Source organism: Miniopterus natalensis, chromosome 18 (genome assembly GCF_054644295.1).
Source record: "Miniopterus natalensis isolate mMinNat1 chromosome 18, mMinNat1.hap1, whole genome shotgun sequence".
Lineage (NCBI taxonomy): Eukaryota > Metazoa > Chordata > Mammalia > Chiroptera > Miniopteridae > Miniopterus > Miniopterus natalensis.
In genome coordinates, this window is record NC_142098.1 from 35,086,873 (window position 1) to 35,111,394 (window position 24,522).

Sequence of the window (24,522 nt, forward strand, 5' to 3'; positions counted from 1 at the left end):
GGCTCGGGGGTGAAGCCCAGGCCCTGCCCCTCCGCAGCCTCCGTCCGGGGTCCCTTTAAGGCCGGGCTGGTCCTCTCCTCTCCCAAGTTAACCCCTCGAGGTTCCGGTGGCCCCTCGGCTCCCAGGCTCCCAGCCGGGCGGGTGGAGGCCGGGGAGCCAGGGGCGGGAAGGGGTGGCAGAGGTCCGGGAGGGAGAGGAGGTCGGCGAGCGGGGCAGGCGGCCCCCGAGTGGGGCCGGCGAGGAGCCCTCCCCGTGCCAGGCGGGCAGAGCCAGGGCCCGGGCGCCCGGAGCTGGGGGGAGGGCCGGGGACAGCCCGGCCCTGCCCCCTCCCCCTCCGTGTGCCCAGCAACTTCGGAGGAAAGTTTGGCAGAGATCGCGCGGTGCCCCGAGGATGGGCAGGGTCCCGCTGGCCTGGTGGCTGGCGCTGTGCTGCTGGGGGTGCGCGGCCCCCGAGGGTGAGTGAGGCGGCCTTGGGCAGGGTGACCGTGGAGGGGCTGGGTGGGCGGGAGAGGAGGGCGATGGATGGCAGGTGTTGGGGGTGCTCCTGAGTTGCTCCGGGAATTTTCTTGGGACAACAGAGAGGGAGACTGGGAGAGGGGGAGACAAGCCCAGAGAGGCCAGGGGCGCGGAAAGGGGCTCGGAGAGAGGACCGGAGGGGCAAGGGATAGAAACTAGGAGGGTCAGGGACGGGGGGCGATGGACACGCGGAGAGACAGACACCCAGGAGAGGCCGAGGCAGGGGTGGGGGCCCGGCTTAAGTGGGGGCCTGGGGAGAGGCTGGGAGGGGGCTGCCAGGGAAGGAATGTTCCAGAAAGGAGCACAGTCAGGCAGCGGGATGGGGCGGGCTCGGAAACCTTAGGGGAAAACCCCCAGCACAGTCATCCCCCCACATACTTGTCCCTGCCCCAGCGTTGTCCGTCCGTCTGCTCCATCCCTGGACCCGGGCTCTGTCTCAGGCTCCAGCGCTACCCCCTCTGTGGGTCTCCCCTTCTCTCTCTCTCCCAGTCTCTGTCTATCTCTCCCTGTTCTCTAGGTGTCTCTATCAATGTCTCTGCCTGTTTTTCCCTGTGTCTCCCCCCCCATGTCTCTCTCACCCTCAGTCTCTCTCTGGGTTTCTTTCTGTCTCTGACTCCCCATGCTCAGCTTCTCTGTGTCTCTCCTTCCCTGTCTCTCTCTGTCTCTCTGTCTCTCTCCTTCCCACATCCCCCCCCTCCCTTTTCTTCCCCACCATCCACCAGCCTGACCTCTCAAGCCTCTGGGGACCCTAAGGGAGGGCAGGGGCAGGGGCTGGCCCGGCCGGCGGTCCAGGACGTGGGAGGCTGCCAGATCGGGGCCTCCCTCCCCAGGGTGAAGGCTGGAGCCTGGACCCCAGTCCCCTGGGAAGGCGGCCATCCTGCCCTCAAAGCCGCCTCCCTCCAGCCCCCGCTGAGGTCACTCTCCAGCTATGCGGGCCTCACGGCCTGGCAGGGTCCTGGCCGCCATGGGCCGGCCCGAGGGGTGGGACTGAGGGAAGCGGTGTTTCCTGAGCCCCGTTTTCCCCATCTCCCTGCAGGCTCGCAGGCTCAGGAGGACCCCTTTGTGAGGAGCCCAGGGAACATCACCGGGGCCCGGGAACTCATGGGGACCCTTCAGTGTGAGCTTCTGGTTCATGGGGAGCCCCCAGAGGTGACCTGGCTTCGGGACGGACAGGTCCTGGAGCTGGCGGACAGCACCCAGATCCAGGTGCCCCTGGGCGAAGACGAGCAGGATGACTGGAAAGTGGTCAGCAGACTCAGGTGACCGGCAGCCCCTGGCCAGCCACAAGCCTGCGTCCCTCCTGAGCCCTGTCCCCCCACCTCCATCACATGGTGGGTGAAAGTCACCAGCGGGAGCACCACCCGGTTGGAATCCCAGCTTGGCCACTCGCGGGCCCCTTCTGCTTTGAGCATGAGACTTAGCTCTGGGTTTCGCTTTCCTCTTTTGTAAAGGGAATTGATCATAGTGCCCACCTCTTAGCTCTGACGTGTTTCCAGTCCAGGCGCCCCGCTTTCAGTGTGAGGCTCCCCTCCCAGGGTCCGGCTCTGATCCCAAACCTCTCTGCCCCGTCAGGATCTTGTCCCTGCAGCTCTCGGATGTGGGATGGTACCAGTGTGCAGTGGTCCTGGGAGGAAGGACCTTCGTGTCCCAGCCCGGCTATATTGGACTGGAGGGTGAGCCCTGGGCGCAGAGGTCATGGGAGGTCAGGAACCTCAGGGGCAGAGGGTGCTGGAAGACTCAGCATGCCTCCCAGGGATGTGCGTCCTAGGGATGTCGGGGATCTTGGGGGATCAGGAAGCTGGGGTCCATAAATTATTGGGATTATATGTCTTGGGGAAGACGGCATCTTGGGGGGGTGCTGGATATCCTGGGGTCAGCCATGGGTGGGGTAGGACATTCTGCGGTCAGGTAAGGAGTCAGAGGCACGACTTCACCCTCGGGGGCCCCATCCTCAGGGCCCTCACTTCCTCATTGGTTAAATGGGAGGAGAGGTCAAACATTCTGGAAAAGGGACAGCGGGCGCCACATTGGCTGGGGAAACAGGTATTGGGATCACATGTCCTGGGGAAAGAGGCCTGAGGGGACAAACATAGGGGTTAAAGGCCCTGCAGCCTCCGACACCCTGGCAATGAGTCAGACACCTGGGGGGCTCAGAGGGACCCCTGCCTGCTTCTACCACCTCCCCCAACCCAGGCTTGCCCTACTTCCTGGAGGAGCCCAAGGACAGGACTGTCACCGCCAACACACCCTTCAACCTGAGCTGCCGAGCCCAGGGTCCCCCAGAGCCTGTGGACCTCCTCTGGCTCCAGGATGCTGTCCCCCTGGCTCCGGCCAAGGGCCACGCCCCGCAGCACATCCTTGGGGTTCCAGGTGAGTCCAGGGCTGAGGCCAGCTCGCTGTAGGGGATAGAGGTGGGCGCGAGTGCGCCCCGCATGCCCGTGTGAGCGTCTGCCTGCCCCCGTCCCTCCCTGTCTGTCCCTGGCCCTCTGAGCCTGTGTCTGCACCCTTGGCGCTGTCTCCCCACTTCTCTCCGCTCGCCTTCTCCATCTCCTGTCTGCTCTCCACCGCTCCCTGTTTCTCCGTGTCCTTCTGTCTCTCTGCTCTTTCTCCCTCCGTCTACCCCAGCCTGTCTCTGAATAGAATTCTTTGTCCTGGGTTTCCTCTGAGCTGTTCCACAGCCCAAGTGCGTGTAGGCCCGATGGCCCTTGGTCAGCCCTTGACCCCAAGCAGGGCACTGGAATCAACCGTCCCCTCCTCTCCTCCACCTCCCCCAACCTGCCCAACTGTGTCACTGAAGGGACAGAACCTGAAGCAAAGAGCGGGGGAGAAAGTGGGAGACAGAGAATGACAGTTACAGAGAGAAAGAAAAAATCGGAGACACAGAGAGGGACAGGCCACGGAGGTAACCCAAGATGGGGCAGGGCCTAGCTTGGGGTCACACAGCAGTCAGTGGCAGTTCTGAGGGACCATGGGCACAGGGGGTTCCCCTTCACTGAGGAAGGGGAGAGAGGAACACAAAAGGGGGAGGCTCAATCAGTCAGAGGGAGGTGGCTGGGCCCTGGAGGGTATCGGCTTCCAGCACCCCCAGCCTGCTCCTCCGTCTGCTGGGGTGGGGGGGACTCCTAACTGAGGGTCTCCAAGGGTGGAGGGAGGTGCCCACATTCCCAGCATTCCGGGGACCCTGAGTGTGCAAGGAAGAGGCAGTGAGCACGCCAGCTCCCCAGGGCTGACTCAGGCTGGTGGCTCCTCCGGGGCCTGAGTCAGCCTGGCAGGACCCCGGAGACGGGGAGGGAGAGGAGGCTGGTCCCCCACCCCACCCCAGGAAGAAGGAAAAATGGAGGGACCATAGGCGGGAGAGGGGCCATGTGTATCAGTGCCCGGTGCAGCTGTGAGGGCAGGTCTGTGTGTGTGTATTAGTGTGTGTGGGGGGGAGGTTCTGGGTTTGAATCCATGTCCTTCTGGATCTGTGTCTGTCTGTCAGCATCGTTTTTGTATGAGGGGGTGTCTTAGCCAGGGCCAGCTCCTGTGGCTCAGTGCACGCGTGCCTGTGTGTGTGTGAGTGTGTGTGTGTGTCACCAGGTATGTTTCTGTCTGCTTGGGTATCTGTCCCACTGTTGTTTGGGTCTTTATCGGATGTCTCAGTAAGTTCCTCAGGGGCCGTCAGTGTGTGTCTGTGTGTGACTAAGGTATCAGCATCAGCCTGCGTCTGTGCTTCATGTTTGTGTGTTCACAGCTGTGACGCACTGTGTGAGGGTGAAGTGTGTGCATATGTGTAGGTGGGGGGAGAGGTGGCAGAGTGAGGGGTGGCGGTGCGTTTTGCGGCCGTTTCCCATGCCTTCCGATATAGAGGCGACAGTGTCAGCTCCCAGGTGGGCGCCTGTGGGTGTGAACGTCCTGGTGTGGGCTTGTTTTCTTGCAGAATTAAATTGGGTCAGTGGACAGCTTAGTGTGTTTTTCAGTGTGTTTCCAGCGTCTGTGGCCGTCTATGTGTATACGTGTCTGTGTCCATGGATGTCTGTGGTGTCTGTGTCTATGTCATAGGGTGAGCACGTTGATATGTGACTCTGTGTGTGTGTGTGTGTGTGACTCACAGCTTGCAGTAACAACACCCTTCTGCCAGTGCCCCCTCGATGGATGAACGTGGGGAGCTTAGGAGCCGTGTGTAGATGTGTGTCTGTGCCCCGTTTGCACGTCTCCCCTTGTGTCTGTGCCAGCGTGTGCTGTTGTGTCTCCCCGTCTGCATCTCGGTGAGTGTCTTGAGCATCCTGGGCGCGACCAGCTGTGTTTTGAAACCTTGGCTGTGTTTGGTGCGAGCGAGCCCACAGGGACTTCTTTGGCTTCTGGTGTGTGCCCGTTTGCCCACCGCAGCCTCAGCCGACCGTCCCCTGGCGTTTCATCTCAGCAGGCAGGTGTGCGTGTTCGTCAGCGGCAGCCTGGGCCTAGGCGGCCTTGCTAGGTGTTTGTAGCCAGTGTGTTCACATTTGATTGTGTGTTTATGTTTGTGTCTTTGTTTATGTGCGTCAACCTGAGTGTATACACGTAAGTTACCGATTGTGTATTTGTGTCACTGCTTATTTTTTGTGCATCAGCCCGGTGCGTAGTTCATCGAGTGCCGCATTCCTTGCTTCTGTGCCAATAACGGTCCCTGTGTGTTAAGCGAGATTCACTGGGGGGGGGGGGGGGGGGGGCTGTGTCAAGGAATTTCAGCCTGTTTGTGTGCGCCTGTCCCTTGATCTGACTCAGGGCGGGCCCCCTCTCTCCTTCCATCCCTCGGAAAAAGCGGGAGGTTGGGGGGGAGCAGGAGGGGGCGGGAGGTGGACAGGGCATCTGGAAAGCACATCTGGCTGGGCCGCTCCTGTGGTGACCGAGAGGCCGCTGGGGAGGGGTCCCGGGCCCCTTCGCCGCTGCTTCCCCGCTGCCTCAAGGTGTCGGTGCCCAGCCTGGGAAGGATCCCGGGCCTCTCCCCGAAAGGCCGCCGGAAGTGCGGGGGGGGGGGGGCAGTGACTCACTGGCGGGGGCAGGAATGCTGTGGTCTGAACAGCACCGGGCTCCAGAACCCCCTCCGCCCCAGGGCCCCTCCGGCGGCAGCGCCAGCTCCCCGTCCAGTGACCCTGGCGGCCCCCACGTGCCAGGTGGCTGGAGGGGACCCAGGCTCCCCCCTTCCCGCGGGCTGCCCGCCGCCGGGCCGCCCCGTCCCGCCCCGCAGCGGGGGCTGCGGAGCCGGCGGGCACCTGACCTTGGCTGGGAACTGGCGCCTGGGCAGCGAGCGGAGGAGCTCCCCTGCCCACCCCCTTCCGCCCGCCAGCCCTTTCCCTCCTTCCACTCCCTCCGCTGACTAAGAAAAGGAAACTTTGTGTCTGCGGTGGACCGTGTGGGAACCGGCGCAGAGCAAACGCAAGAGGCTCAGGCGAGCGCCCGGCATCCGCAGACACGGCCGACGGGCACACTTAGGACTTGTCACCCTCACATCCTGTCGCCAGACGGCTGTGCGCGTGTGCCTGTGTCCGTGTGGTGGCCTGTCCTTGTGTTTGGGATGGAGGCCCGTGTTCCCAATGCATCGCCTCCCCTTCCCATGGTCTCCCTCCAAGCAGGTGCCGGTGTAGGCTGGACTGGCCCTGTCGGGCAGGGCATGGGGGGCGGCCCAGCGTGGCCCCAGAGCCCCTCCGTCCCCTCTCTGACAGTGGACCCTGCCCTCCTATGACTCCCCAGGCCTGAACAAGACGTCTTCTTTCTCCTGTGAAGCCCATAATGCCAAGGGCGTCACCACATCCCGCACGGCCATCATCACAGGTGACAGAAAAGGGACCTGGGGAGCTGGGTGTCAGCTGGTGTGGGGCTGGGGTCAAAGGTCAGAGCTTGGGTAGAAGGCGGGGTGGGGAGCTCTGGGCAAAGGCCCCTCAGGTCAGTCCTTCCTCTCATCTCCACAGTGCTCCCGCAGCGGCCCCACGACGTCCACTTGGTTTCCAGCCAGCCCACAGAGCTGGAGGTGGCTTGGACCCCAGGCCCGAGTGGCATCTATCCCCTTACCCACTGCTCCCTGCAGGTGAGACTCAGGCTTTGCTGGCCTCAGTCCCAGCCCCCCCTTCCACCCACACCCACAAACCCTCAGCCTCTCCCTGGGTAACCAGCCCTTCCCAAGTATGTGTGTGGAGGCAGCAGAGCCTTGGGTGAAGCCAGGTGTCCTGGGTTCAAACCTTGGTTCCGCCAGCTGCTGGCTGCATGAGCTCAGGTAGGTGACTTAACCTCTCTGGGTCTCAGTTCTCTCATCTATAAAATGGGCATAATGGTAGTACCTACCTGAAAGGCTTGTTGTGATAATCCAATGGGTAAATGCAAGTAAGAAATTTAAAATAGTATCCAGAACTTAGGAAATGTGTAATAGACTATTAGCTGTTTCAGGGGTTTTTTTTTACTATTAGTGATATTGACTCTAGTCAGAATGGGAACCCTGAGACAGCCATCTCTGTCACCACTGGGTACCCCAACCCTGCTTCTCCCACCTCAGCCCTGATCCCTCTGGGTTGTCACTGTCTGGGGGTGAGTCTGTCTCCCCCATGGACTGAGCTCCTGGAGGGCACAGCCAGGCTGCCTCAGTCACCGCTAGGTCCTCATTATTGCCCAGCTCAGGGCCCGTCAAAAGACTACCTGACGGCTGAGAGGGGCCAGACCAGCCTTCTGCACCCAAGCTGCTCCTCCTCTAGAGTAAGAGAAACGAACACACAGACCTGTGAATACAAGATCCAGCTCTGGCCTGAAAGTTCTCTGTCATTCGGAAGTTGGTGGGACAGTGCGCGTGATGGGAGGTGACAATAATTAATAATGGCCAGCTTTATTAAGTGCCGGCTATGTGTTGGGCCTTGTGTTACGGCTTTACACACCCGCCCTTGTGTGTTTGTGAAGCACGGTCCATGTTTACACCCATTTGTCAGATGAAGAAACTAAGGCTCAGAGTAGTTAAGCAGCTTGCCCAAGGTCACAGCCAGGAAGCGGCAGAGGTGGGATTCGAAGCCCAGGGAGCCCCAGAGCCAGAGCCTGATTAAACAGCAGCTGCCTTTCTTACACTCACACGCCCTGGACACAGCCTCATTCACGTGTCGTTTTAACCTTAAAAGTAGCAGCTGTTAGCCACCCCGTTTTCAAGGTAAGGAACTGAGGCCCAGGGAGCGGAAGCTCAAGGGGATGAAACTGATTCTGCCCCAGAGCCCGGGTCAGTTGGGGAGACCTCAAATGCCATCAGCTGTCCCCCTGCCCCACACCCGTCCAGTGGCCCCAGGAAAAGCAGAAGTGTGTCTTCTTCCCTCTGCAGGTCTCACTTCCTGCTGCGCGTGGGCTCGGGCTGAAGGGCTCCAGTGAGAGGGTCACAGGCACCCCAGGGAAAAGAGAAGTGGGGGGGCACGGGGAGGCTGACTGTCCGCCTCTTCATCCCCTTTGTCCCAGCAGAGGTTCCTCTTCCTGCCCTTCACTGTGGGTCCAAAAGCGGGCATGGGGACAGCCTCCCCCCGTCCTGCTACCCACCATTTGCCCACCTCCTCCCGAGGCCTCGGGATGGTCTCATCGCCACATGCGGGAGCCACGTGACTTAGGGCAAGGAGCTGAACCTCTCTGGGCTTCTGTTTCCTCATCTATAAAATGGGAATGAAAAAAGAAATTGACCCCATAGGGTGGTGGTAAGAGGTCACGGAGTTCACCCCAACAGGCGCTGGACGGGGCGCTTGGCACGTAGTTAACACCCAAGCGATGTTAGCTGTTGACGTGACGTGCGCACCAGTTTGTGTGCCGCACGGGTGTGTTCCCCAGCTGTGGCCCTGCCGTCCTGACTGTGCCGCGGTGTGCGGAATGGACGCTTGTTTCCGGGCAGCCTCACACACAGACACAATGCTAATAACGGCAAACACTCAACCACACGGGCACTCTTCTAAACGCTTGGGAGCATCATTTCAGTCAACCCTGCGAAGGAGGGAGCCATTGCTGTACCCATTTTACAGATGAGGAAACTGAGGCCCGGAGAGGGACCGTCTTGCCAGAGGTAGCTCCTGCAAATAATGGCAGAACCGCATCGTGCAGCTGGGTGGTCTCCTTGCTCTGCAAAAGCAGGTGCCCATGGAGCACAAGAATGACGCTACGGGCCACACACACACACACACACATCCTTGCAAAGCTGTGTAATCACTAGGACCACCCCATCGAGCGCTGTCTGACTGCTCGTGTGAGCGCGTGGCCCTCCGGCCCTCAGGCCCCTCTCCTCTCCCCAGGCTGTGCTGTCAGACGATGGGGTGGGCATCAGGCTGGGAGAGCCGGAGCCCCCGGAGGAGCCCCTCACCGTGCAAGTGTCCGTTCCCCCTCACCAACTGCGGCTGGGCAGCCTCCGTCCTCACAGCTCTTATCACATCCGGGTGGCGTGTGCCAGCAGCCAGGGCCCCTCACCCTGGACCCACTGGCTCCCCGTGGACACGCAGGAGGGAGGTAAGAAGAGGCTGGCGGGGGGAGACGTTGCCAGCGGCTCCCTGGGCCTTGCTCACATCAGTGCCACCCCAGCATCTCCTCTCACCCACTTACCCCACGTGGCCTCTATGTCCTTCCCGTCCGGTCCCCACTCCTCAGCACAGCACTGGCACCTCTCCCAGGCCCTGTCCCTGTGCTTCCACTCCCGGGAGGCCTGCATGAGTTGCCCATGCCCGTGCCCTTTGCACCCTGCCTCTGCTTCCTGGGGACAGGGGGAGGGAGGTCAGGCAGAGATAGGGGTGCCAGCTTCCCCTCTTCCCTGCTTCCAGTCCCCCTGGGCCCCCCTGAGAATGTCAGCGCCATGCGGAATGGGAGCCAAGCCGTCGTGCGCTGGCAGGAGCCAGGGGCACCCCTGCAGGGCACTCTGTTAGGGTACCGGCTGGCCTATCGGGGCCAGGACACCCCCGAGGTGGGTGCTGCTGGCTGGGGTGGGGTGGAGGAGCTGGGGAGGAGGGGGATGGGGTGGAGAGGACAGGCAGACATGGACGGTCATTCAGGTTGGGTAGCATGTGATCACACTGTGCCCAGGACAGCACGTGGTGCGGAGTTACAGAGGCGCAGGGGACCGTCAGGGACATAAGCAGTTCAGTAGACATAAGTTTTTCTATGACGATTTTACAGCAGGTAGTCGTAAGCATCCTGAGGAAGGGGTGCCTTTTCTAATTTGCACAAAGGTATTATCCGTGCGAACAGCATCCCTGGGGTGGAGAGAGAGGGTGGGAAAGGGGGGGAGAAGGGGATGGCGAGATGAGGGCGGAAGGTGAGGGTTCAGTTCTTCAACGTAAGTGCTGTGTGCCAGGCACCCTGGTAGGACTTGAGGCCTCGGCACTGAATGAGACAAAGTCCTGTCCTGGGGGAGCTGACATTTTAGCGGGCAGGGAGATGGAGAATGGAGAAGAAAGGGGTGAGATGAAGGGTAGGAAGAGGAAGGGCAGGAGGCGCTGGAGCTGAGGAGAGGGTCTGCAGGAGGTCGGAGGGTTGAGGCCAAGGGCGAAGGCTTTGAAAGCTGGCAACCTGGGGCTCTTCCTTGATGCCACGTCTGGGTGGCCTAGGTGCTAATGGACATAGGGCTAAAGCAAGAGGTGACCCTGGAGTTGCGGGAGGACAGGACTGTGCCCAACCTGACAGTGTGCGTGGCAGCTTACACCGCCTCCGGGGACGGACCCTGGAGCCGCCCTGTGCCCCTGGAGCCTTGGCGCCCAGGTAACTCCAAAGCCATGTCAATCCCTCAACCTGCCCACAAGGACCTTGTCTCTCCCAGGTGTCCCTGACTTGCTCTCTGCACTTTCAGTGTTACCCTAGTCTAGGCTCTGTTCCTACCCAGAACCTCACCGAGCCTCACACCCTCACCCGTGTCACACCAGTCTTGCCCCCCCTGAGCTTGTCCTCCTCTGTCCTTTCTCCTCACAGGACAAGGACAGCCAATGCACCAGCTGGGTAAGGGCTTTCGCATCCCCTCTCCTCCCTTCCTTCCCTCGAGGCCCAGAGACGACCCCATCACCACTCGCATATTCTTTGCACATCTTTCATGTTTCTCAAACTCATTGCTCTAATCCTCTGTTTCTTGGGTTTGTGTGGTCCTTGGTGGAGGTGCCTGGAATAGCCCAGCAGATTGTAGGAACTCAGTGGATGGTGGGTGGGTGGATGGGTGGATGGATGGATGGATGGATGGATGGATGGATGGGTGGGTGGATGGATGGGTGGGTGGATGGATGGATGGATGGATGGTGGGATGGATGGATGGATGGTGGGATGGATGGTGGGATGGATGGATGGATGGATGGATGGATGGATGGATGGATGGATGGATGGATGGATGGTGGGATGGATGGTGGGATGGATGGATGGATGGATGGATGGATGGATGGATGGATGGATGGATAGATGAATGGGTGTGTGGGTAGGTGGGTGGATGGATGGACAGACCAACAGATGAGTTATCCCCCTCACATTCATCCCTCTCAAATATTTCTCAGCAATTCTTGAACATTCCTCCTACACCCATTGTACCCTCCTAGCACCATTACATTCCACCTCTTATAACATCCTGCTACCCTGAAATATTTCTCACATGCTTTCCTGCGTTTCTTTGCAAACCCTTTCCACACGAACCCACCCTCTTTTCATGTTCATACCATTTCCTCACACATGCTTCCCAAACCCAGTGCAAGCCCACACTTCTCATCACAAACTGCATACTTTTTACACACTCACCATACATCCCACATTCAAACACTGGAAAACTTTCAGTCCACACTATCCCACACTCTACAACTCTCCTTGCACACTTATCCAATACTTACATGTTACCCCCCCAGGCAATCCTAACCCATTTCCGCTCTCTGCGCACACCCACACCGAAGTCCCGGCACACTTAGTACATACCCACTCTTCATTTCTTACACACCCACTCCCACCCTGTTTGCACACCTTTTCCACTCATCCCCTGCTCCTCATTTACCCTTCCCACATTTTTTACAGGCTCATCGCACACTGTTCTCACACCAAAGTTAATTCTTACAAATCACTGCTCACTCCTTGTATCTGAAACTCCTCGAGTACACCTCACTCATCCCCAATCCCCTCAGCACCCATCCACATTCTGTACACACTCCTTTGCACACCACACCCCTTTGCACATTTATTTCACTCTCATCCTTGCTTTGCGAAAACCCTTCCATAGTCATCACACACTCGTCAAAAATACTCCTTGGCCGTTCATCCCAGGAGCCTCACAGTTCCTGTATACTTACGGCACAGGCCCCCTGCACCCAGCCTACACTGCATGCATTCTTTCTCCGACTCGCCTGCTTTTCCACACCCAAGTTCTCCCTTCTTGCACAATTATCACACATACCACACACTCCTATAGTACTTGCAGTTTCCTCACACCCATCCCATGCTCATCCAGCCCTCCTTGCATTTTATAACCCATTCCACGCAGGTCTCTCACTCCCGTCGCACCCTCCTTCCACACACTCCTCAACTGTCCATCCCGCTCTCAGGTCACCTCGCCCACCCCACAAGCTTCGTGCTCCCGCTTTAACAGCTCACCCCTGTCGCGGTCACTGCATGCCCGGCCCTGCCCTGCCCCACCCGCGAATGCACCTGCCGCAGGCCTCAGCAGGCATGGCCACCTCTCTCCCTCCAACATCACCCCTTGGGCCCCAGGGAGATGGACGCAGGGCCTCAGCCATGCGTGACCTGTCCCCCGTGCCCCTGACAGTGAGCGAGCCTCCAGCCCCCTCCTTCTCATGGCCCTGGTGGTACGTGCTGCTGGGAGCAGTGGTGGCCGCCGCCTGTGTCTTCATCTTGGCCCTGTTTCTTGTGCACCGGCGGAAGAAGGAGACGCGCTACGGGTGAGTTGGGGCCCCGTGGGTGGGGGGCTCACGTGGACCAGGGTGGAGAACCTGGAGGCAGGGACAGGCTGGTGAAGAGGCTGGCGCAGGAGCAGAGATTGCCAGGAGCTGGAACGAGGGCAGGGGCCTGGGGAATGAATGGAGGGAAGGAAGCGGCAGCCAAGACACGCTCAGCAAACGCAGGAGAGGAAAGGCGGGCTTGGGGTCGGGGCGGCGCTTGTTTTCGCCGCTGGCGGGAGGAGGGGGTTCCCCATGGCTCTACCCTCACCTCCTCCCCACTCCCCCCAGAGAGGTGTTTGAACCAACAGTGGAGAGGGGCGAGCTGGTGGTCAGGTACCGCGTTCGCAAGTCCTACAGTCGCCGGACCACCGAAGCCACCCGTAAGTGAGCCCCGTGCCTCCCCGCCCTGGTCTGGGGATACCAAGCGTAGAGATCCAGGCTTCTGGAGCTGTGTGAGCCAGAAGTTTCTGAAGGCCTCGGAATACTAGGATGTTAGGGCCGCAGACCCTAAGAACACCAGAATGTGGAATCACACAGAACCTCAGAACAATAGAACCTTGAACACAATAAATCTTGGAAGACCAAACCCCAGAGCCATAGGGTCTTAGAACAGTGTGATGATGGTGATGATGGTGATGATGTGATCATGATGCTGCTGACAGCCAACCCTAGCACTTCCTATGTGACAGGAATGTTCTAAGTGCTCTGCACACGTCACTTAATTTAATCCTCAGAGCAACTCAGTGAGGGAGGTATGTTATTCCCCCTTCACTTCACAGGTGAGGAAACTGTAGCGCAGAGTGGTTAAGACACTTGCTCAAGGCCACGCGGCTTGTTAGTTGGAGAGCTGGGATTCGAACCCAGGCAGTTTGGCTCTGAAGTTCATCTCCTTTACTGCCTCTTGGAATTAGAGAATGTTAGGGAGGGAGGTTAGATCTTGGCTTAAAAAATTATGGGCTCAGTCCTGTAGATCCTTAGGGTCTTGAAAATCATAGAATCTTACAACTATAGGTTCACTGCTAGAGGATTGTAGAGTTATGAAGGGTCCCAGCTAAGGAGGACCTCAGAGGCCACCCAGTCAAATATCTTCATCTTTCCATTTGGGGAAACCTAAATCCAGGGGGGGGAAAGGGACAGAGTTAGGTCTCTTCCTAGCACACAGTGAGAAGGTTTCCAGGCCCCAGGGAGATTTCGGAAGGGGCTGGGAAAGCCATTAGTTTAAGAGGAGGAAGAAGAAGCGAGCAGGTCACACGTATCTAAAGGAGTCACATGCGGTGGCAATTCTCAAAGTGTGATCCAGTCCCTGGGGGCCTCTGAGATCTTTGCAGGGGGTCCGTGAGGTCAAAACTATTTTCATAATAATTCCAAGTCAAGTTTTGCCCTTCTGCACTCTCACTCTCTCACAGGGATTCCATGGAGTTTTCCAGAAGCTTCCTAATGTATGACAATGTCATCACTCTGTTGGTTGACGGAATATATTCTTGTGTTTTAAAATGTATTTGCTCTAATTTTGAATACAGTAAATATCGATATATATAACCCACCTGAATGAGAGCTCTTTGCAGCTCTACGTAATTTTAAAAATGTAAAAGGGTGCTTGGCCGGTATGGTTTAGCGGCCGAGCGGTCACCTGCGAACCAGGAGATCACAGTTCGATTTCTGGTCAGGGCACATGCCCGGGTTGCAGGCTCGATTCCCAGTAGGGGGCATCCAAGAGGCAGCCGATCAATGACTCTCTCTCATCAGTGATGTTTCTATCTCTCTCTCCCTCTCCCTTCCTCTCTCTCTGAAAAAAAAAAAAAATCAATAAAAACATATTTTAAAAAAAGAATGTAAGGGGGTCCTGGGGCCAATAACTTTGGGAACTGTTTCTGTACAGCAATGAAAATGTATCAATTACAACTACACACAACAACTACATGACAGCTGTCTCATAGACATAGTGTTGAGTGAAAGAAGCCAGACACAAAAGAGAACACAATATGTGATTAACATCCCCAAACAGAGAAGACGGAGCTGTGGTGAGAGAGGTCAGGAAAGTGGTCACCCTTGACAGGGCAGGTCATGATCCGTTCTTGACCTGGCTGCTAGTCAGACTGCTGGGTTTACATATGAAAATTCATTGAGCTGCTCACTTACGATATGTACCGATGATATACCTCAATAAAACATTAATAAATATTTTCAACAACCGGTATGGCAGAATGCTAACAAATCAGGGTGCCCACTGGGGGGAGAGTATGTGACAGGCTCCAACCCTTTAGCTGTCCCTTTGGGGAAGATTCAAGTGGTCTAGAGGAGGAGCTGGGGTGGGAGTGGGGGGTGCTCAGGGCAGTAGCTATTTTTGAATGACTGCAGAAGTATTCCAGTATTTTAACAATGGGCATGTGCCTACTCGTGTCGCTTGAATGTCAGCTCAGCGCCATAACTCTGCCCACGCCCACTCCCCATGCAGTGAACAGCCTGGGAATCAGCGAAGAGCTGAAGGAGAAGCTGCGGGATGTGATGGTGGACCGGCATAAGGTGGCCCTGGGGAAGACCCTGGGAGAAGGTGAGTGTCCCCCCCCTGCCCCCCCCCCCCCCCGCACACATACACATGCGCCTGAGCCTCGGAGTCCTTCACTTCCCCGCGCCCACCCAACCACAAGAAGTGCAGTCCCTGTGGCCCTGCCTGGGGTCAGCGCCTCCCTCTGGTCCCCTGCAGGAGAGTTTGGAGCTGTGATGGAGGGCCAGCTCAACCAGGAGGACTCCATCCTCAAGGTGGCTGTGAAGACAATGAAGAGTGAGTCTGTGCGCGCACGTGGGACCCCCAGCCCCCGGCCTTCACCCCTTCCCTATGCCCCTAGGGAGGCAGAAGAGCAAAAAGTTAACCGCAAATTAGCGCTACCACAGAACCTACCTCCTAGGATGCTGTGAGGCAAAGCACTTAATACTGCGGATGGAACATGGTACATCCAGTGGATGTGGACTGTGACTATATTATTTCCATCATCAGAGAAGGTGGGAGCCAGTCCAGGGTCACACAGCAGAGGAATTCCACTGCAAGAAATCCTTTCCACACGGGGAAAAAGCATAAAGGGTCAGGCTGGGGCTGGAGGTGAGGGAGCCACAATCCTTTCTGAGCCACAGAGGTAAAAGCTTGCGCTGTGGAGTCATCACTCAGCCAGCCACTCATTCATTTTTGAGCACCTCCTATGTACCAGGCTATGTTCTTGGCCTGGGTTTCAGTCCCAGCCGTGTGGCCTTGGGCTAGTCACTTTGCCTCTGTGAGCCAGTGTCCTGAGCTGTAAGACAGGAAAAATCGTGTGGACCCCCACGGCTGTGGTGAGCACGTGGACCCAGAGCCTGACTTCGGATTCCGCCTATTCCACTGTGAGCTGCGTATGCCCTCAGGCAGGGTCCTTAACCATTCTGTGCCTTAGTTTCCCCATCTTTAAAGTGGAGAAAATAGTAGGAACACCTCAGAGGATTAAGTGAGTTAATTATGTAAAGCGCTGAGTGTAGCACCTGGCACTTAGCAATCATGTTCCGCGAGGAAGATGATGATGATGAAGGTGTGGAGGAAGAGGGGGAATACTCCTTCCCCCTTCCCTCCCCTCCTTCTCACCCCTCTCCTCTCCCCCCCAAGTCGCCATCTGCACAAGGTCGGAGCTGGAGGACTTCCTGAGCGAAGCCGTCTGCATGAAGGAATTTGACCACCCAAACGTCATGAGGCTCATCGGTGAGGGGCGCCCCACTCAGGGCCTCCAGGCCTTGGGGAGGCAACACGAGGGGGAGGTCAAGCCTCCAGGCTCCCTGTTCCCCCTCCCTCAGAGCCAGCAAGCTCCCCCTCCTTCTCTCCCTCAGCTTGGAATGTGACCTCTGACCTTTCCCAGAAATAGCCGAAACATCCCTGGGAACAGTGCTGGAAATGGCTTCCCTGAAGCTTGGTCCTTGCCATCCCCACACCAGTTTGGAGGCCGGATTTGAGGGAGGGGCACAGACAGAGCTGGGAGAGGGGGCGGCCTCCCTTCTGTCCAGCTGGAGTGACGGGGTTGCCTGGGGCCCAGGCGTCTGTTTCCAGGGCTCGGAACTAGAAGGCTTCCCGGCACCCGTGGTCATCTTACCCTTCATGAAACACGGAGACCTACACAGCTTCCTTCTCTACTCTCGACTCGGGGACCAGCCGGTGGTAAGGGGCACGTCATCGTCTAGTCTCCAAGTGTCAACTGAGCACCCACCAAGTGCCTGGTGCTACTTAGACACTGGGCAGACCGTGGTGACCACGGGCGGGCTCTCGTGGAGCTGACAGTGGGACAGCAATACACCAGATAACAACCGGACAGGCAAGATGATCCGACAGCTGGGAAGGAACTGCAGAGTGGGATGAATGACAGGAGGCCCGGCAATTCCTTTGGATGGACAAAGAAGCCTCACGGAGGAGGCGACTTGAAGGAGGAGCCGGCTGGTGGGAGGTGGGAAGGTCTGGGAAGAAGCGATCCCGGAGGGAGCAGCATGGCCGAAGCCTCGGAGGTGGAGACCAGAAAGGAGGCCTCTAGAAGGGGCGCATGTTGAGGACAAGGGCGGGAGGAGACTAAGTCCCGGAGGAAGGCAGGTCGGGATTTTATAGGCCTGGTTGGAAAGTGGAGCCACGGGAAGCCGGCACAGGGCAGAGCTAGGCACACACGGGAAGGGAAAGGCAAGGGGAGGGATGGATCCGGGGGCCCGGCCGACCTCCCTCCTGCTCTGGCCCCCCAGTTCCTGCCCACTCAGATGCTGGTGAAGTTTATGGCGGACATTGCGAGCGGCATGGAGTATCTGAGCACCAAGAGATTCATACATCGGGACCTGGCCGCCAGGAACTGCATGTGCGTGTTGAGCTTTCCCGGGACAGTCCCTCCCCTTCAGGGAGCTCCTTCCCTCCCGCCCAGGATGGGAGGGGGCCAGACACACACACACCCCCGTGCAGGTCAGAACTCAGCTGGGATGGGGGTCAGCACGGGGGTTGGAAAGGCCTCCTGGAGGAGGCGGCCACGCCCTGAGAGCTTAAAGGAGTATTTGAATGTGGGCGGCAGGAGGTGAGCAAAGGGGCAGAGGTGACCCATGAGGGTGGTGACATGTAAGCTTCATCTCTGTCCCTCTTTACGCTGAGAGTCCTGTCTGGGGCTGCCCTTGGGGAGGTGCCATACTGGATAAGACCAGACCCCCCTCATTAATGGGCTTGTGTGAGTATATGAGTGTGTGTGTTTGTGTAAATACAGGCTTAGAATATTCGTTTCATTACAATGTTGGACTCATAGAAATTGGAGCTGGAGAATCAGAGAATCTTCTATAAAATGTGTAAATGTTCACAACGCTCAGAAATATGGACATTTCCTTACCCCCCCAACACTTTTTATTTTGAGAAATTCCAATCCTACAGGAAAGGTGAAAGAATTGTACAATGGATACCCACAGGCCTTCTCTGTCTTTCTCTCTCTCTCCCCTCAACCACTTGAAAGTAAGTTGCCAAGATGGTGACCCTTCCCAGTAGCTGTTCCTAATGGATACAAGGGGTAACCACTCTTCTGTCACATCAACTTCTGTCCCTTGTTCTTGAATGTCATACAAATGGAATCATGCATTTTGTACTCCTTGGTGTCCGGCTTCTTTCGCTCAGTGTGATGTTTTTGAGATTAGTCCATGTCGTGTGTGTGTGTGTGTGTGTGTGTGTGTGTGTGTGTGTGTGTGTCAGTAGTTTGTTGTTTTTCTTTGCTGTGTAATATTCCTTGTATGGATGTCCCACAATATTCTGTTTCTTAATCTGGGTGCTGGTTCCATGGGTGTGTTTTGAGAATTCAGATTTGTGCACATTTCAATATATATATTATACATCGAGAAAACAGTTTTGTGTTGTTTTTAAATCAGAGAGTCGAACCCAAGGAGCTTAGGAAGGACTTTAGAATCTGACAAAAAGCCAGAGCTGGGAAGGCCCTCAGTAGCTTTCTGTCCCACCCTCATTTTATGGAGGAAACAAGAAGTACCACAGTTCTCTCCGCATCTGGGGCAAGGAGGGGAGACAGGCCCCTGCCCCTGAGCAGGACAGCTGGGGGGAGATAGAGATGTGTCTGAGAGCAAGGGTGGGCTCCTGGTGGAGGGAGCCCGTGTCGTGACTCTTCCTCTCCGCAATCCTGGCAGGCTGAACGAGAACATGTCTGTGTGTGTGGCGGACTTTGGGCTCTCCAAGAAGATCTACAATGGGGACTACTACCGCCAGGGGCGCATTGCCAAGATGCCAGTCAAGTGGATCGCCATCGAGAGCCTGGCTGACCGCGTCTACACCAGCAAGAGCGATGTGGTACGTGCACCTCTGATGGGAGTGGGAACAACAGAAGGCTGTGGCCCGACCATCTCCCACTGCACCGGGGCTCACAGGGGCCATTCCACATGGGCTACCCACGTCTGGGGTATGGGTGACTGTGAACAGAAGTGTAGACATGCTGGGGATACGGACAGGTCCATGTGTGCATGGTGGCAGGTTCTACATGGGATGTGTGGACAGTTAGGTTAGGAAAGGCAGTGTAAGTGTGTATGCATGTGTATAGCCAGGGTGTGGAGGGTGACACATGAGACCATATGTCCATTAAGTGTATAAATGTGTGCATGGGTGAGCATGTCTGTGTGTGCACAAAAGTTACGTCTATGAGGGTGTACCTGAGCCAAAGTGGTTCTGTGAACAGCTGTGATGTACCCACAAAGATAGCTATGTGCACATGTGTACACAAAGGTGTGTTGGGGGTTGTCTTTGTGCAGGAGAGACTCTAATTCTCTCCCTTCTGCCCTTCACAGTGGTCCTTTGGGGTGACAATGTGGGAAATTGCCACTCGGGGCCAAACCCCATATCCGGGAGTGGAAAACAGTGAGATTTATGACTATCTGCGCCAGGGGAACCGCCTGAAGCAGCCTGTGGACTGTCTGGATGGACTGTGAGGACCCTTAGGACCCCCGCATTCCCACTCAATCCCAGCTTTCAGTCCAAACCCCTGAGCACCCCCCACGGCCCCGACATATTCAGGACCCTCTAAAATCTGTACAGAATCCCTCAGACTGTTCAGGAGGCCACCTGCCCCCTCGCCACTGCTCTGCAGGGTGTAAATTAACAAAAGGTGTAACGGTGTGAATTAGCACAAGGCACCCTTTCCTCCTTTACCTTGTGCACGGAGTGCATGCTGGATCAGCCCCCTCAACCAGTTATCCAAGAGCAGTGGATAACTACACAACCTTACCTGGGGGCCCTGCCCCTGGGACTCCCCCACTCTCAAAGAATTCTAATCCATCCCAGACCCCTGAGCACCCATGCTTTCCCCAGATGCTCTTCAACACCCAGGACCTTCTGCAAAACCCTTCAGGTTGTTATACTGAGCTTCTTCAAACTCTCAAGTCTCCTCCTCTGAGATGTCCTTGGGCTCCTTTAGGACAGCGCTTATCAAACTTTGACACCCAGAAGAGCAGAACATTTATCCAGCACAATGTTGCTAGGCCAGGAGGGGACAGCCTGGGGCTGAAGACTCCTCAGGTCCTTCTTGGGTATCCAGGAGCTGAGGGGAACAAGAATAATAGCTAATGTGTCTATAGAACTTACTAGAAAGCACTGTTTTAGGCACTTTGCATGTATTAATTCATTTGGTCCTTAAAATGGCCATATGAGGTAGACTGGTACCACTATTATTCCCATTTGCAGGTGAAGAAACTGAGGCCCACAGAGATGGTAAATCACTTGCCAAAGGCTGCATAGCTGGTGTATTAGTTATCTATACCCCACATCCAGTATCTTAAAGCAACAATCATTCATTACTTCACAGTCTCTGAAGGTCAGAGTCTGGGAACAGCTTGGCAAGGTGATTCTGAATTAGGGTTTCTAATGAGGTTGCAGTCAAGATGGGGCTTCAGCCATCTGAAGATTGGGACTAGAAGATTGTTTTTAAGGTAGCTCACTCACGTGGCTATGACAGGAGGCCTCAGTTCCTTGCTCTGCAAACCTTGCCATAGGGCTGCTTGAGCTCCCTCACAACATGGTGGCTCGCCTCCCCCAGATGAGCATTCTAAGAGAAAGAGCAAGGAGGAAACCACAGCGCCTTTTCCAGGCTAGTCTCAGAAGTCACACACAACACCACAGCTGCTAAGTCAGAATCGAGTCAAGAAATCCAGCCCACACTCAAAGGGACGGAAATTAGGCTCCATATTTTGAAGGGAGGAACGTTAAAGAATTTGAGCACATATTTTAAACCAACACAGCTTGCAAGTCTTTGATGACAGTCTGTTCTGGGGAGCCACACTGGAAAGCTCTGCTCTAGCAAACTCTCACTAGAACATCACCCCATACCCAGAGAGGTTTCCCAAGTGTCCCAGAAACTCTTGAGAATTCCTAGTCCCCATAGGTGCCCCCAACTGTGATAGTTTCTTCCAGTCCCATGAAATGCCCCTAGTCCCAAGTGCCCTCAATTTCCCCCAAACTCCAAGACTGTTCCCCTTCTAAGTCCCTGCTCAGTCTCCCACATCGCACTTTGTTGTCCTAGGTATGCCCTGATGTCCCAGTGCTGGGAGCTAAACCCCCAGGACCGGCCAAGTTTTACACAGCTGCGGGAAGATCTGGAGAACACGCTGAAGGCCCTGCCCCCTGCCCAGGAGCCTGACGAAATCCTCTATGTCAACATGGATGAGGGCGGGAGTCATGCTGAACCACTTGGAGCTGCCGGAGGAGCTGACCCCCCAACCCAGCCTGATCCTAAGGATTCCTGCAGCTGCCTCACCGCAGCTGAGGTCCACCCTGCTGGACGCTATGTCCTCTGCCCTTCTACAGCCCCCGGCCCCACCCTACCTGCTGACAGGGGCTCCCCAGCGCCCCCAGGGCAGGAGGATGGAGCCTGAGACAACCCTCTGCCTGGGACTTCCTCTCAGGACCCAAGCTAGGCACTGCCACTGGGGGACCTCGCCTACATTTCCATTGCAGACCTTACCCCCAACTGCAGCCCTCTCTTCCTACCTATTCCACTTCCATCCCACAGAGATCCTCTCCCTTTCCATACCCTAGTGTCCCCATGTGTAAAATGAAGGGGTTGGACTGCAATCCTTAAGGGTCTTCCTAGGTCTAACATTCCAACATTCTGGATTCTAAGGTTTAAAGAGCCTAGGTTCTAGGTTTCAAAGATGCTGAATCTTTGGTTCTAAGGACCTGAAATTCCAAAGTCTCTAAAGTGCTAAGGTTCTAGACATGAAAGTTCTAAGGCCTATATTCTAAAGTTCTGAGATTCTATGGCACTAGGTTTTTCTGGTTTTAAGACTCTTGATAAAACCCATAAGCTTTGGGGTTCTAAAGTTCTAAGATTTTAGGCCTAGGAACTAAGACTCTATGATGCTAGGATATAACACTGTAGATTCTACAATTCTAGACAAGGAGGTTTTAAGGCCTGATGTTCTAAAATTTTATGTTCTAAGCCTCTTAGAGTATAAGCCCTCTGGATGACTCGAGACTCTAGAGCATAAGACTTCAAGGTTTTATCTTTTCAAGTTCTAAGATTCTAATGATGGTCAATTAGAGTTTCTAAGGCTTTATGATCCTCGAAGCTCTTGTTATGAGATTCTGGATCCTAAAGGTCTAGGATTCTAGAATCTGCAATTCAAACATTCTAAGAATCTACAGGTGGAGGTTCTAAGGTCTAATGTTCTAAGATGTGATGTTCTAAGACTTAGTCTAAGAACCTAGATTCTCTGTCTAAGATTCAAGATCATATGCTTCAAGGTTCTAGATTATTAAACTCTAAGATTCTAAAATGTTCAGTTCCATGTTCCAAGGCACTCTAGATTATATTGGTCCAAGATTCTGGATCCTCAGCATCTAAGGTATAAGGCTCTATAGTTAGTTGTGACTAACTAGATACCAAAGTTCTAATCATTTCTAATGTTGGACACCTTTAGGTTCTATGCTACATTCTGCCTTTCTAGGATTTTGGTTAAGGGCCCAAGAATCCACAATTCTAAATCTTAAGATTCTAGGCACTGTAGTTCTAAGATTCAAACATTGTAAGATTTTAAAGGTCTATAGATCTCAAACTCCAAGGTTCCAAGGTCCTAACTTTATAGTATTCTGCTGTGTGACCCCCCCGAGCCACCTCTGCTTCCTCCTCCCCTTCTTGTGGGGGTTTGCCCCCCTCAAGCCTGTGCAATGCATTAGGGAGGCCTCCTTTCCCCAGGGGACAATCTTCCTCCTTTTGGGCCATGCTGCCCCTCTGAGCCAGTCCCTCATACCCCCCTGTACAGAGTGTGGACTCTGGCGCCTCCAGAGGGGCTTAGATCACATAAAACTTTGTAACCACACTTCTGTCTCTTCTTGTTTCTCTCAGCAGTCATGTGGCCTCCCTGGAAATTCAGCTTCCCCATTGATAAAAAAAGCGTTTGATGAGGCCTAGGAGTTCTCCCCTTTCTAAAGAAGGTAGCAATGAACATACACATAGGCTAAAAGTCACGCAAGCAAAGGAAAAGCAGACTCTCCAAATCCCTCCTGAAGAATTGGCCCATAAATACAGGGTCACGCAGAGACACCCGTCCCCTAAAGTAACAGACACTTGAATTAATGGGCATACGCAGGCACACCTGGTCACAAATACAGAGACCCTGAAATTCAGACACAGTAACAGAGACACACAAAATTATAGATACAGACACTTAAAACAGACGATGCACAGGCAGATACCAAGAACAGGAAGAAACTAGAGCAACAGAAAGGGTAAAGCGGCAGAAATGCACAGAGACATAGGGAGTACACAGGTACTCACAGACCCAAGCGTCCAGATTCACACAGAAACACAGGCACAGGGCGGCGCCAAGAATCACCCGCCCCCGAAGCGGCTCCCGCCAAGACCAGCGGGCGCCGGGTTTTGCACGCAGGGCGGCCGCGAGTTCCCGGGCGTGTCCCGCAGCCGGCGGAGGAGCCCTTGGCAGCGCCCGGGCGCCCCCCGGTGGCGGCTCCTGAACACGGAGAACAGCTCGGTCCCGGCCACAAACTTTTTTAGGATAAATCTGTGGGAAGCTGGGAGGAGGGAGGAAGTCCGACGTGGGCGAGGGGCGGGGTGTCTGGACTGGAACCTCGGCGCCCACGTGAGTGTCTGTGCCGCTTCTGAGTGGGTGCTGTGTGTCTAGGTTCCCGCAGTGTAAGCTTATAATGCAACCACCCCTGTCTTTTTTTTTTTTAATAATATATCTTTATTGATTTCAGAGAGAGGAAAGGAGAGGGAGAGAGAGAGAGAGAGAGAGAGAGAGAGAGAAACGTCAATGATGAGAGAGTCATTGATGGAGCCCGCAACCCGGGCATGTGCCCTGACCGGGAATTGAACCCCGATCGCGTGGATCCCAGGTCGATGCTCAACCGCCGAGCCGCGCCCGGCCGGGCACTACCCCAGTGTCTTTACCCTTCGATGCCGCCGCCCGCGCAGACCTCAGTGGGCCTGTCTACACTGCAGTGGGGTGTACTGTCCCCTGTGTTGATGCATGTGATCCGAGCTCACGGTCATTTGTTTATCTGTGTTGTGTGTGCCTTTCGTCTACGTAGAGGCTGTGCGGGGCTTTTGTGGGTTTAAGGGAAGGCTCAGTGGGCAGCTAGCGTTTGCATGCGTGTCTTGATTGTGCCTCTTACAGACGTTTTGCGTCTTTTCAGTTGGAGGCGACGGGCGGTGCAGGGTTCAGCACTGTGAACCCGTGGCGTTTGCACTTAGCAGCGTGAGGCTTAGCTACCGACCCGTGTGCTTGAGCTTCTCGGTACAGACGTCAAACAGCCAGATACACTCAACAGCCATTTAAAGGATTTGGGGTAGAGACCCCCCCCAACTTCTGGAGGCTCTGTGGTCACGTGCAGGGCCCCCATTCCACATAAGATGCCAACCACAGAGGAAGGAGGCAGCGAAGAAGCTATCGTCGTGGAAAGAGACGCCCTGTGACGTTTCCTATCAAGCGGAGAGGGTGCGATTTCCTTTACACCTTTTCTTCCGTTGTTAGTCTGGCCTCTATTATCAAACCTTCAGGACGCACTGAAGTCGAAGGGTTGCTTTTTGCATAAAGGCAACGAGTATCTTCCAGATCAAGAGTAACTTATAGACTTAATCATATACTTAATCATATACCTCCCTCCACAGTG

General features: G+C 55.7%; 1 protein-coding gene across 2 annotated transcripts; it reads left to right on the forward strand.

The window, feature by feature from the left end:
• Positions 1-292: 292 nt before the first annotated feature.
• Positions 293-22,709, forward strand: AXL (AXL receptor tyrosine kinase). Of its 2 annotated transcripts, XM_016209234.2 has the most exons (20): positions 293-455; positions 1,553-1,775; positions 2,089-2,189; positions 2,710-2,886; positions 6,226-6,306; positions 6,444-6,559; positions 8,769-8,979; positions 9,288-9,427; positions 10,071-10,221; positions 10,429-10,455; positions 12,245-12,377; positions 12,666-12,757; positions 14,833-14,928; positions 15,082-15,159; positions 16,006-16,098; positions 16,427-16,548; positions 17,115-17,224; positions 18,534-18,693; positions 19,185-19,321; positions 20,912-22,709. In XM_016209234.2, the coding sequence occupies exons 1-20, from the start codon at positions 392-394 to the stop codon at positions 21,261-21,263; spliced, it is 2,664 nt and encodes an 887-aa protein (XP_016064720.1). In that variant the 5' UTR covers positions 293-391; the 3' UTR covers positions 21,264-22,709. The 2 variants fall into 2 exon arrangements, with proteins under 2 accessions (XP_016064720.1, XP_016064721.1); XM_016209235.2 differs by lacking the exon at positions 10,429-10,455.
• Positions 22,710-24,522: the final 1,813 nt, after the last annotated feature.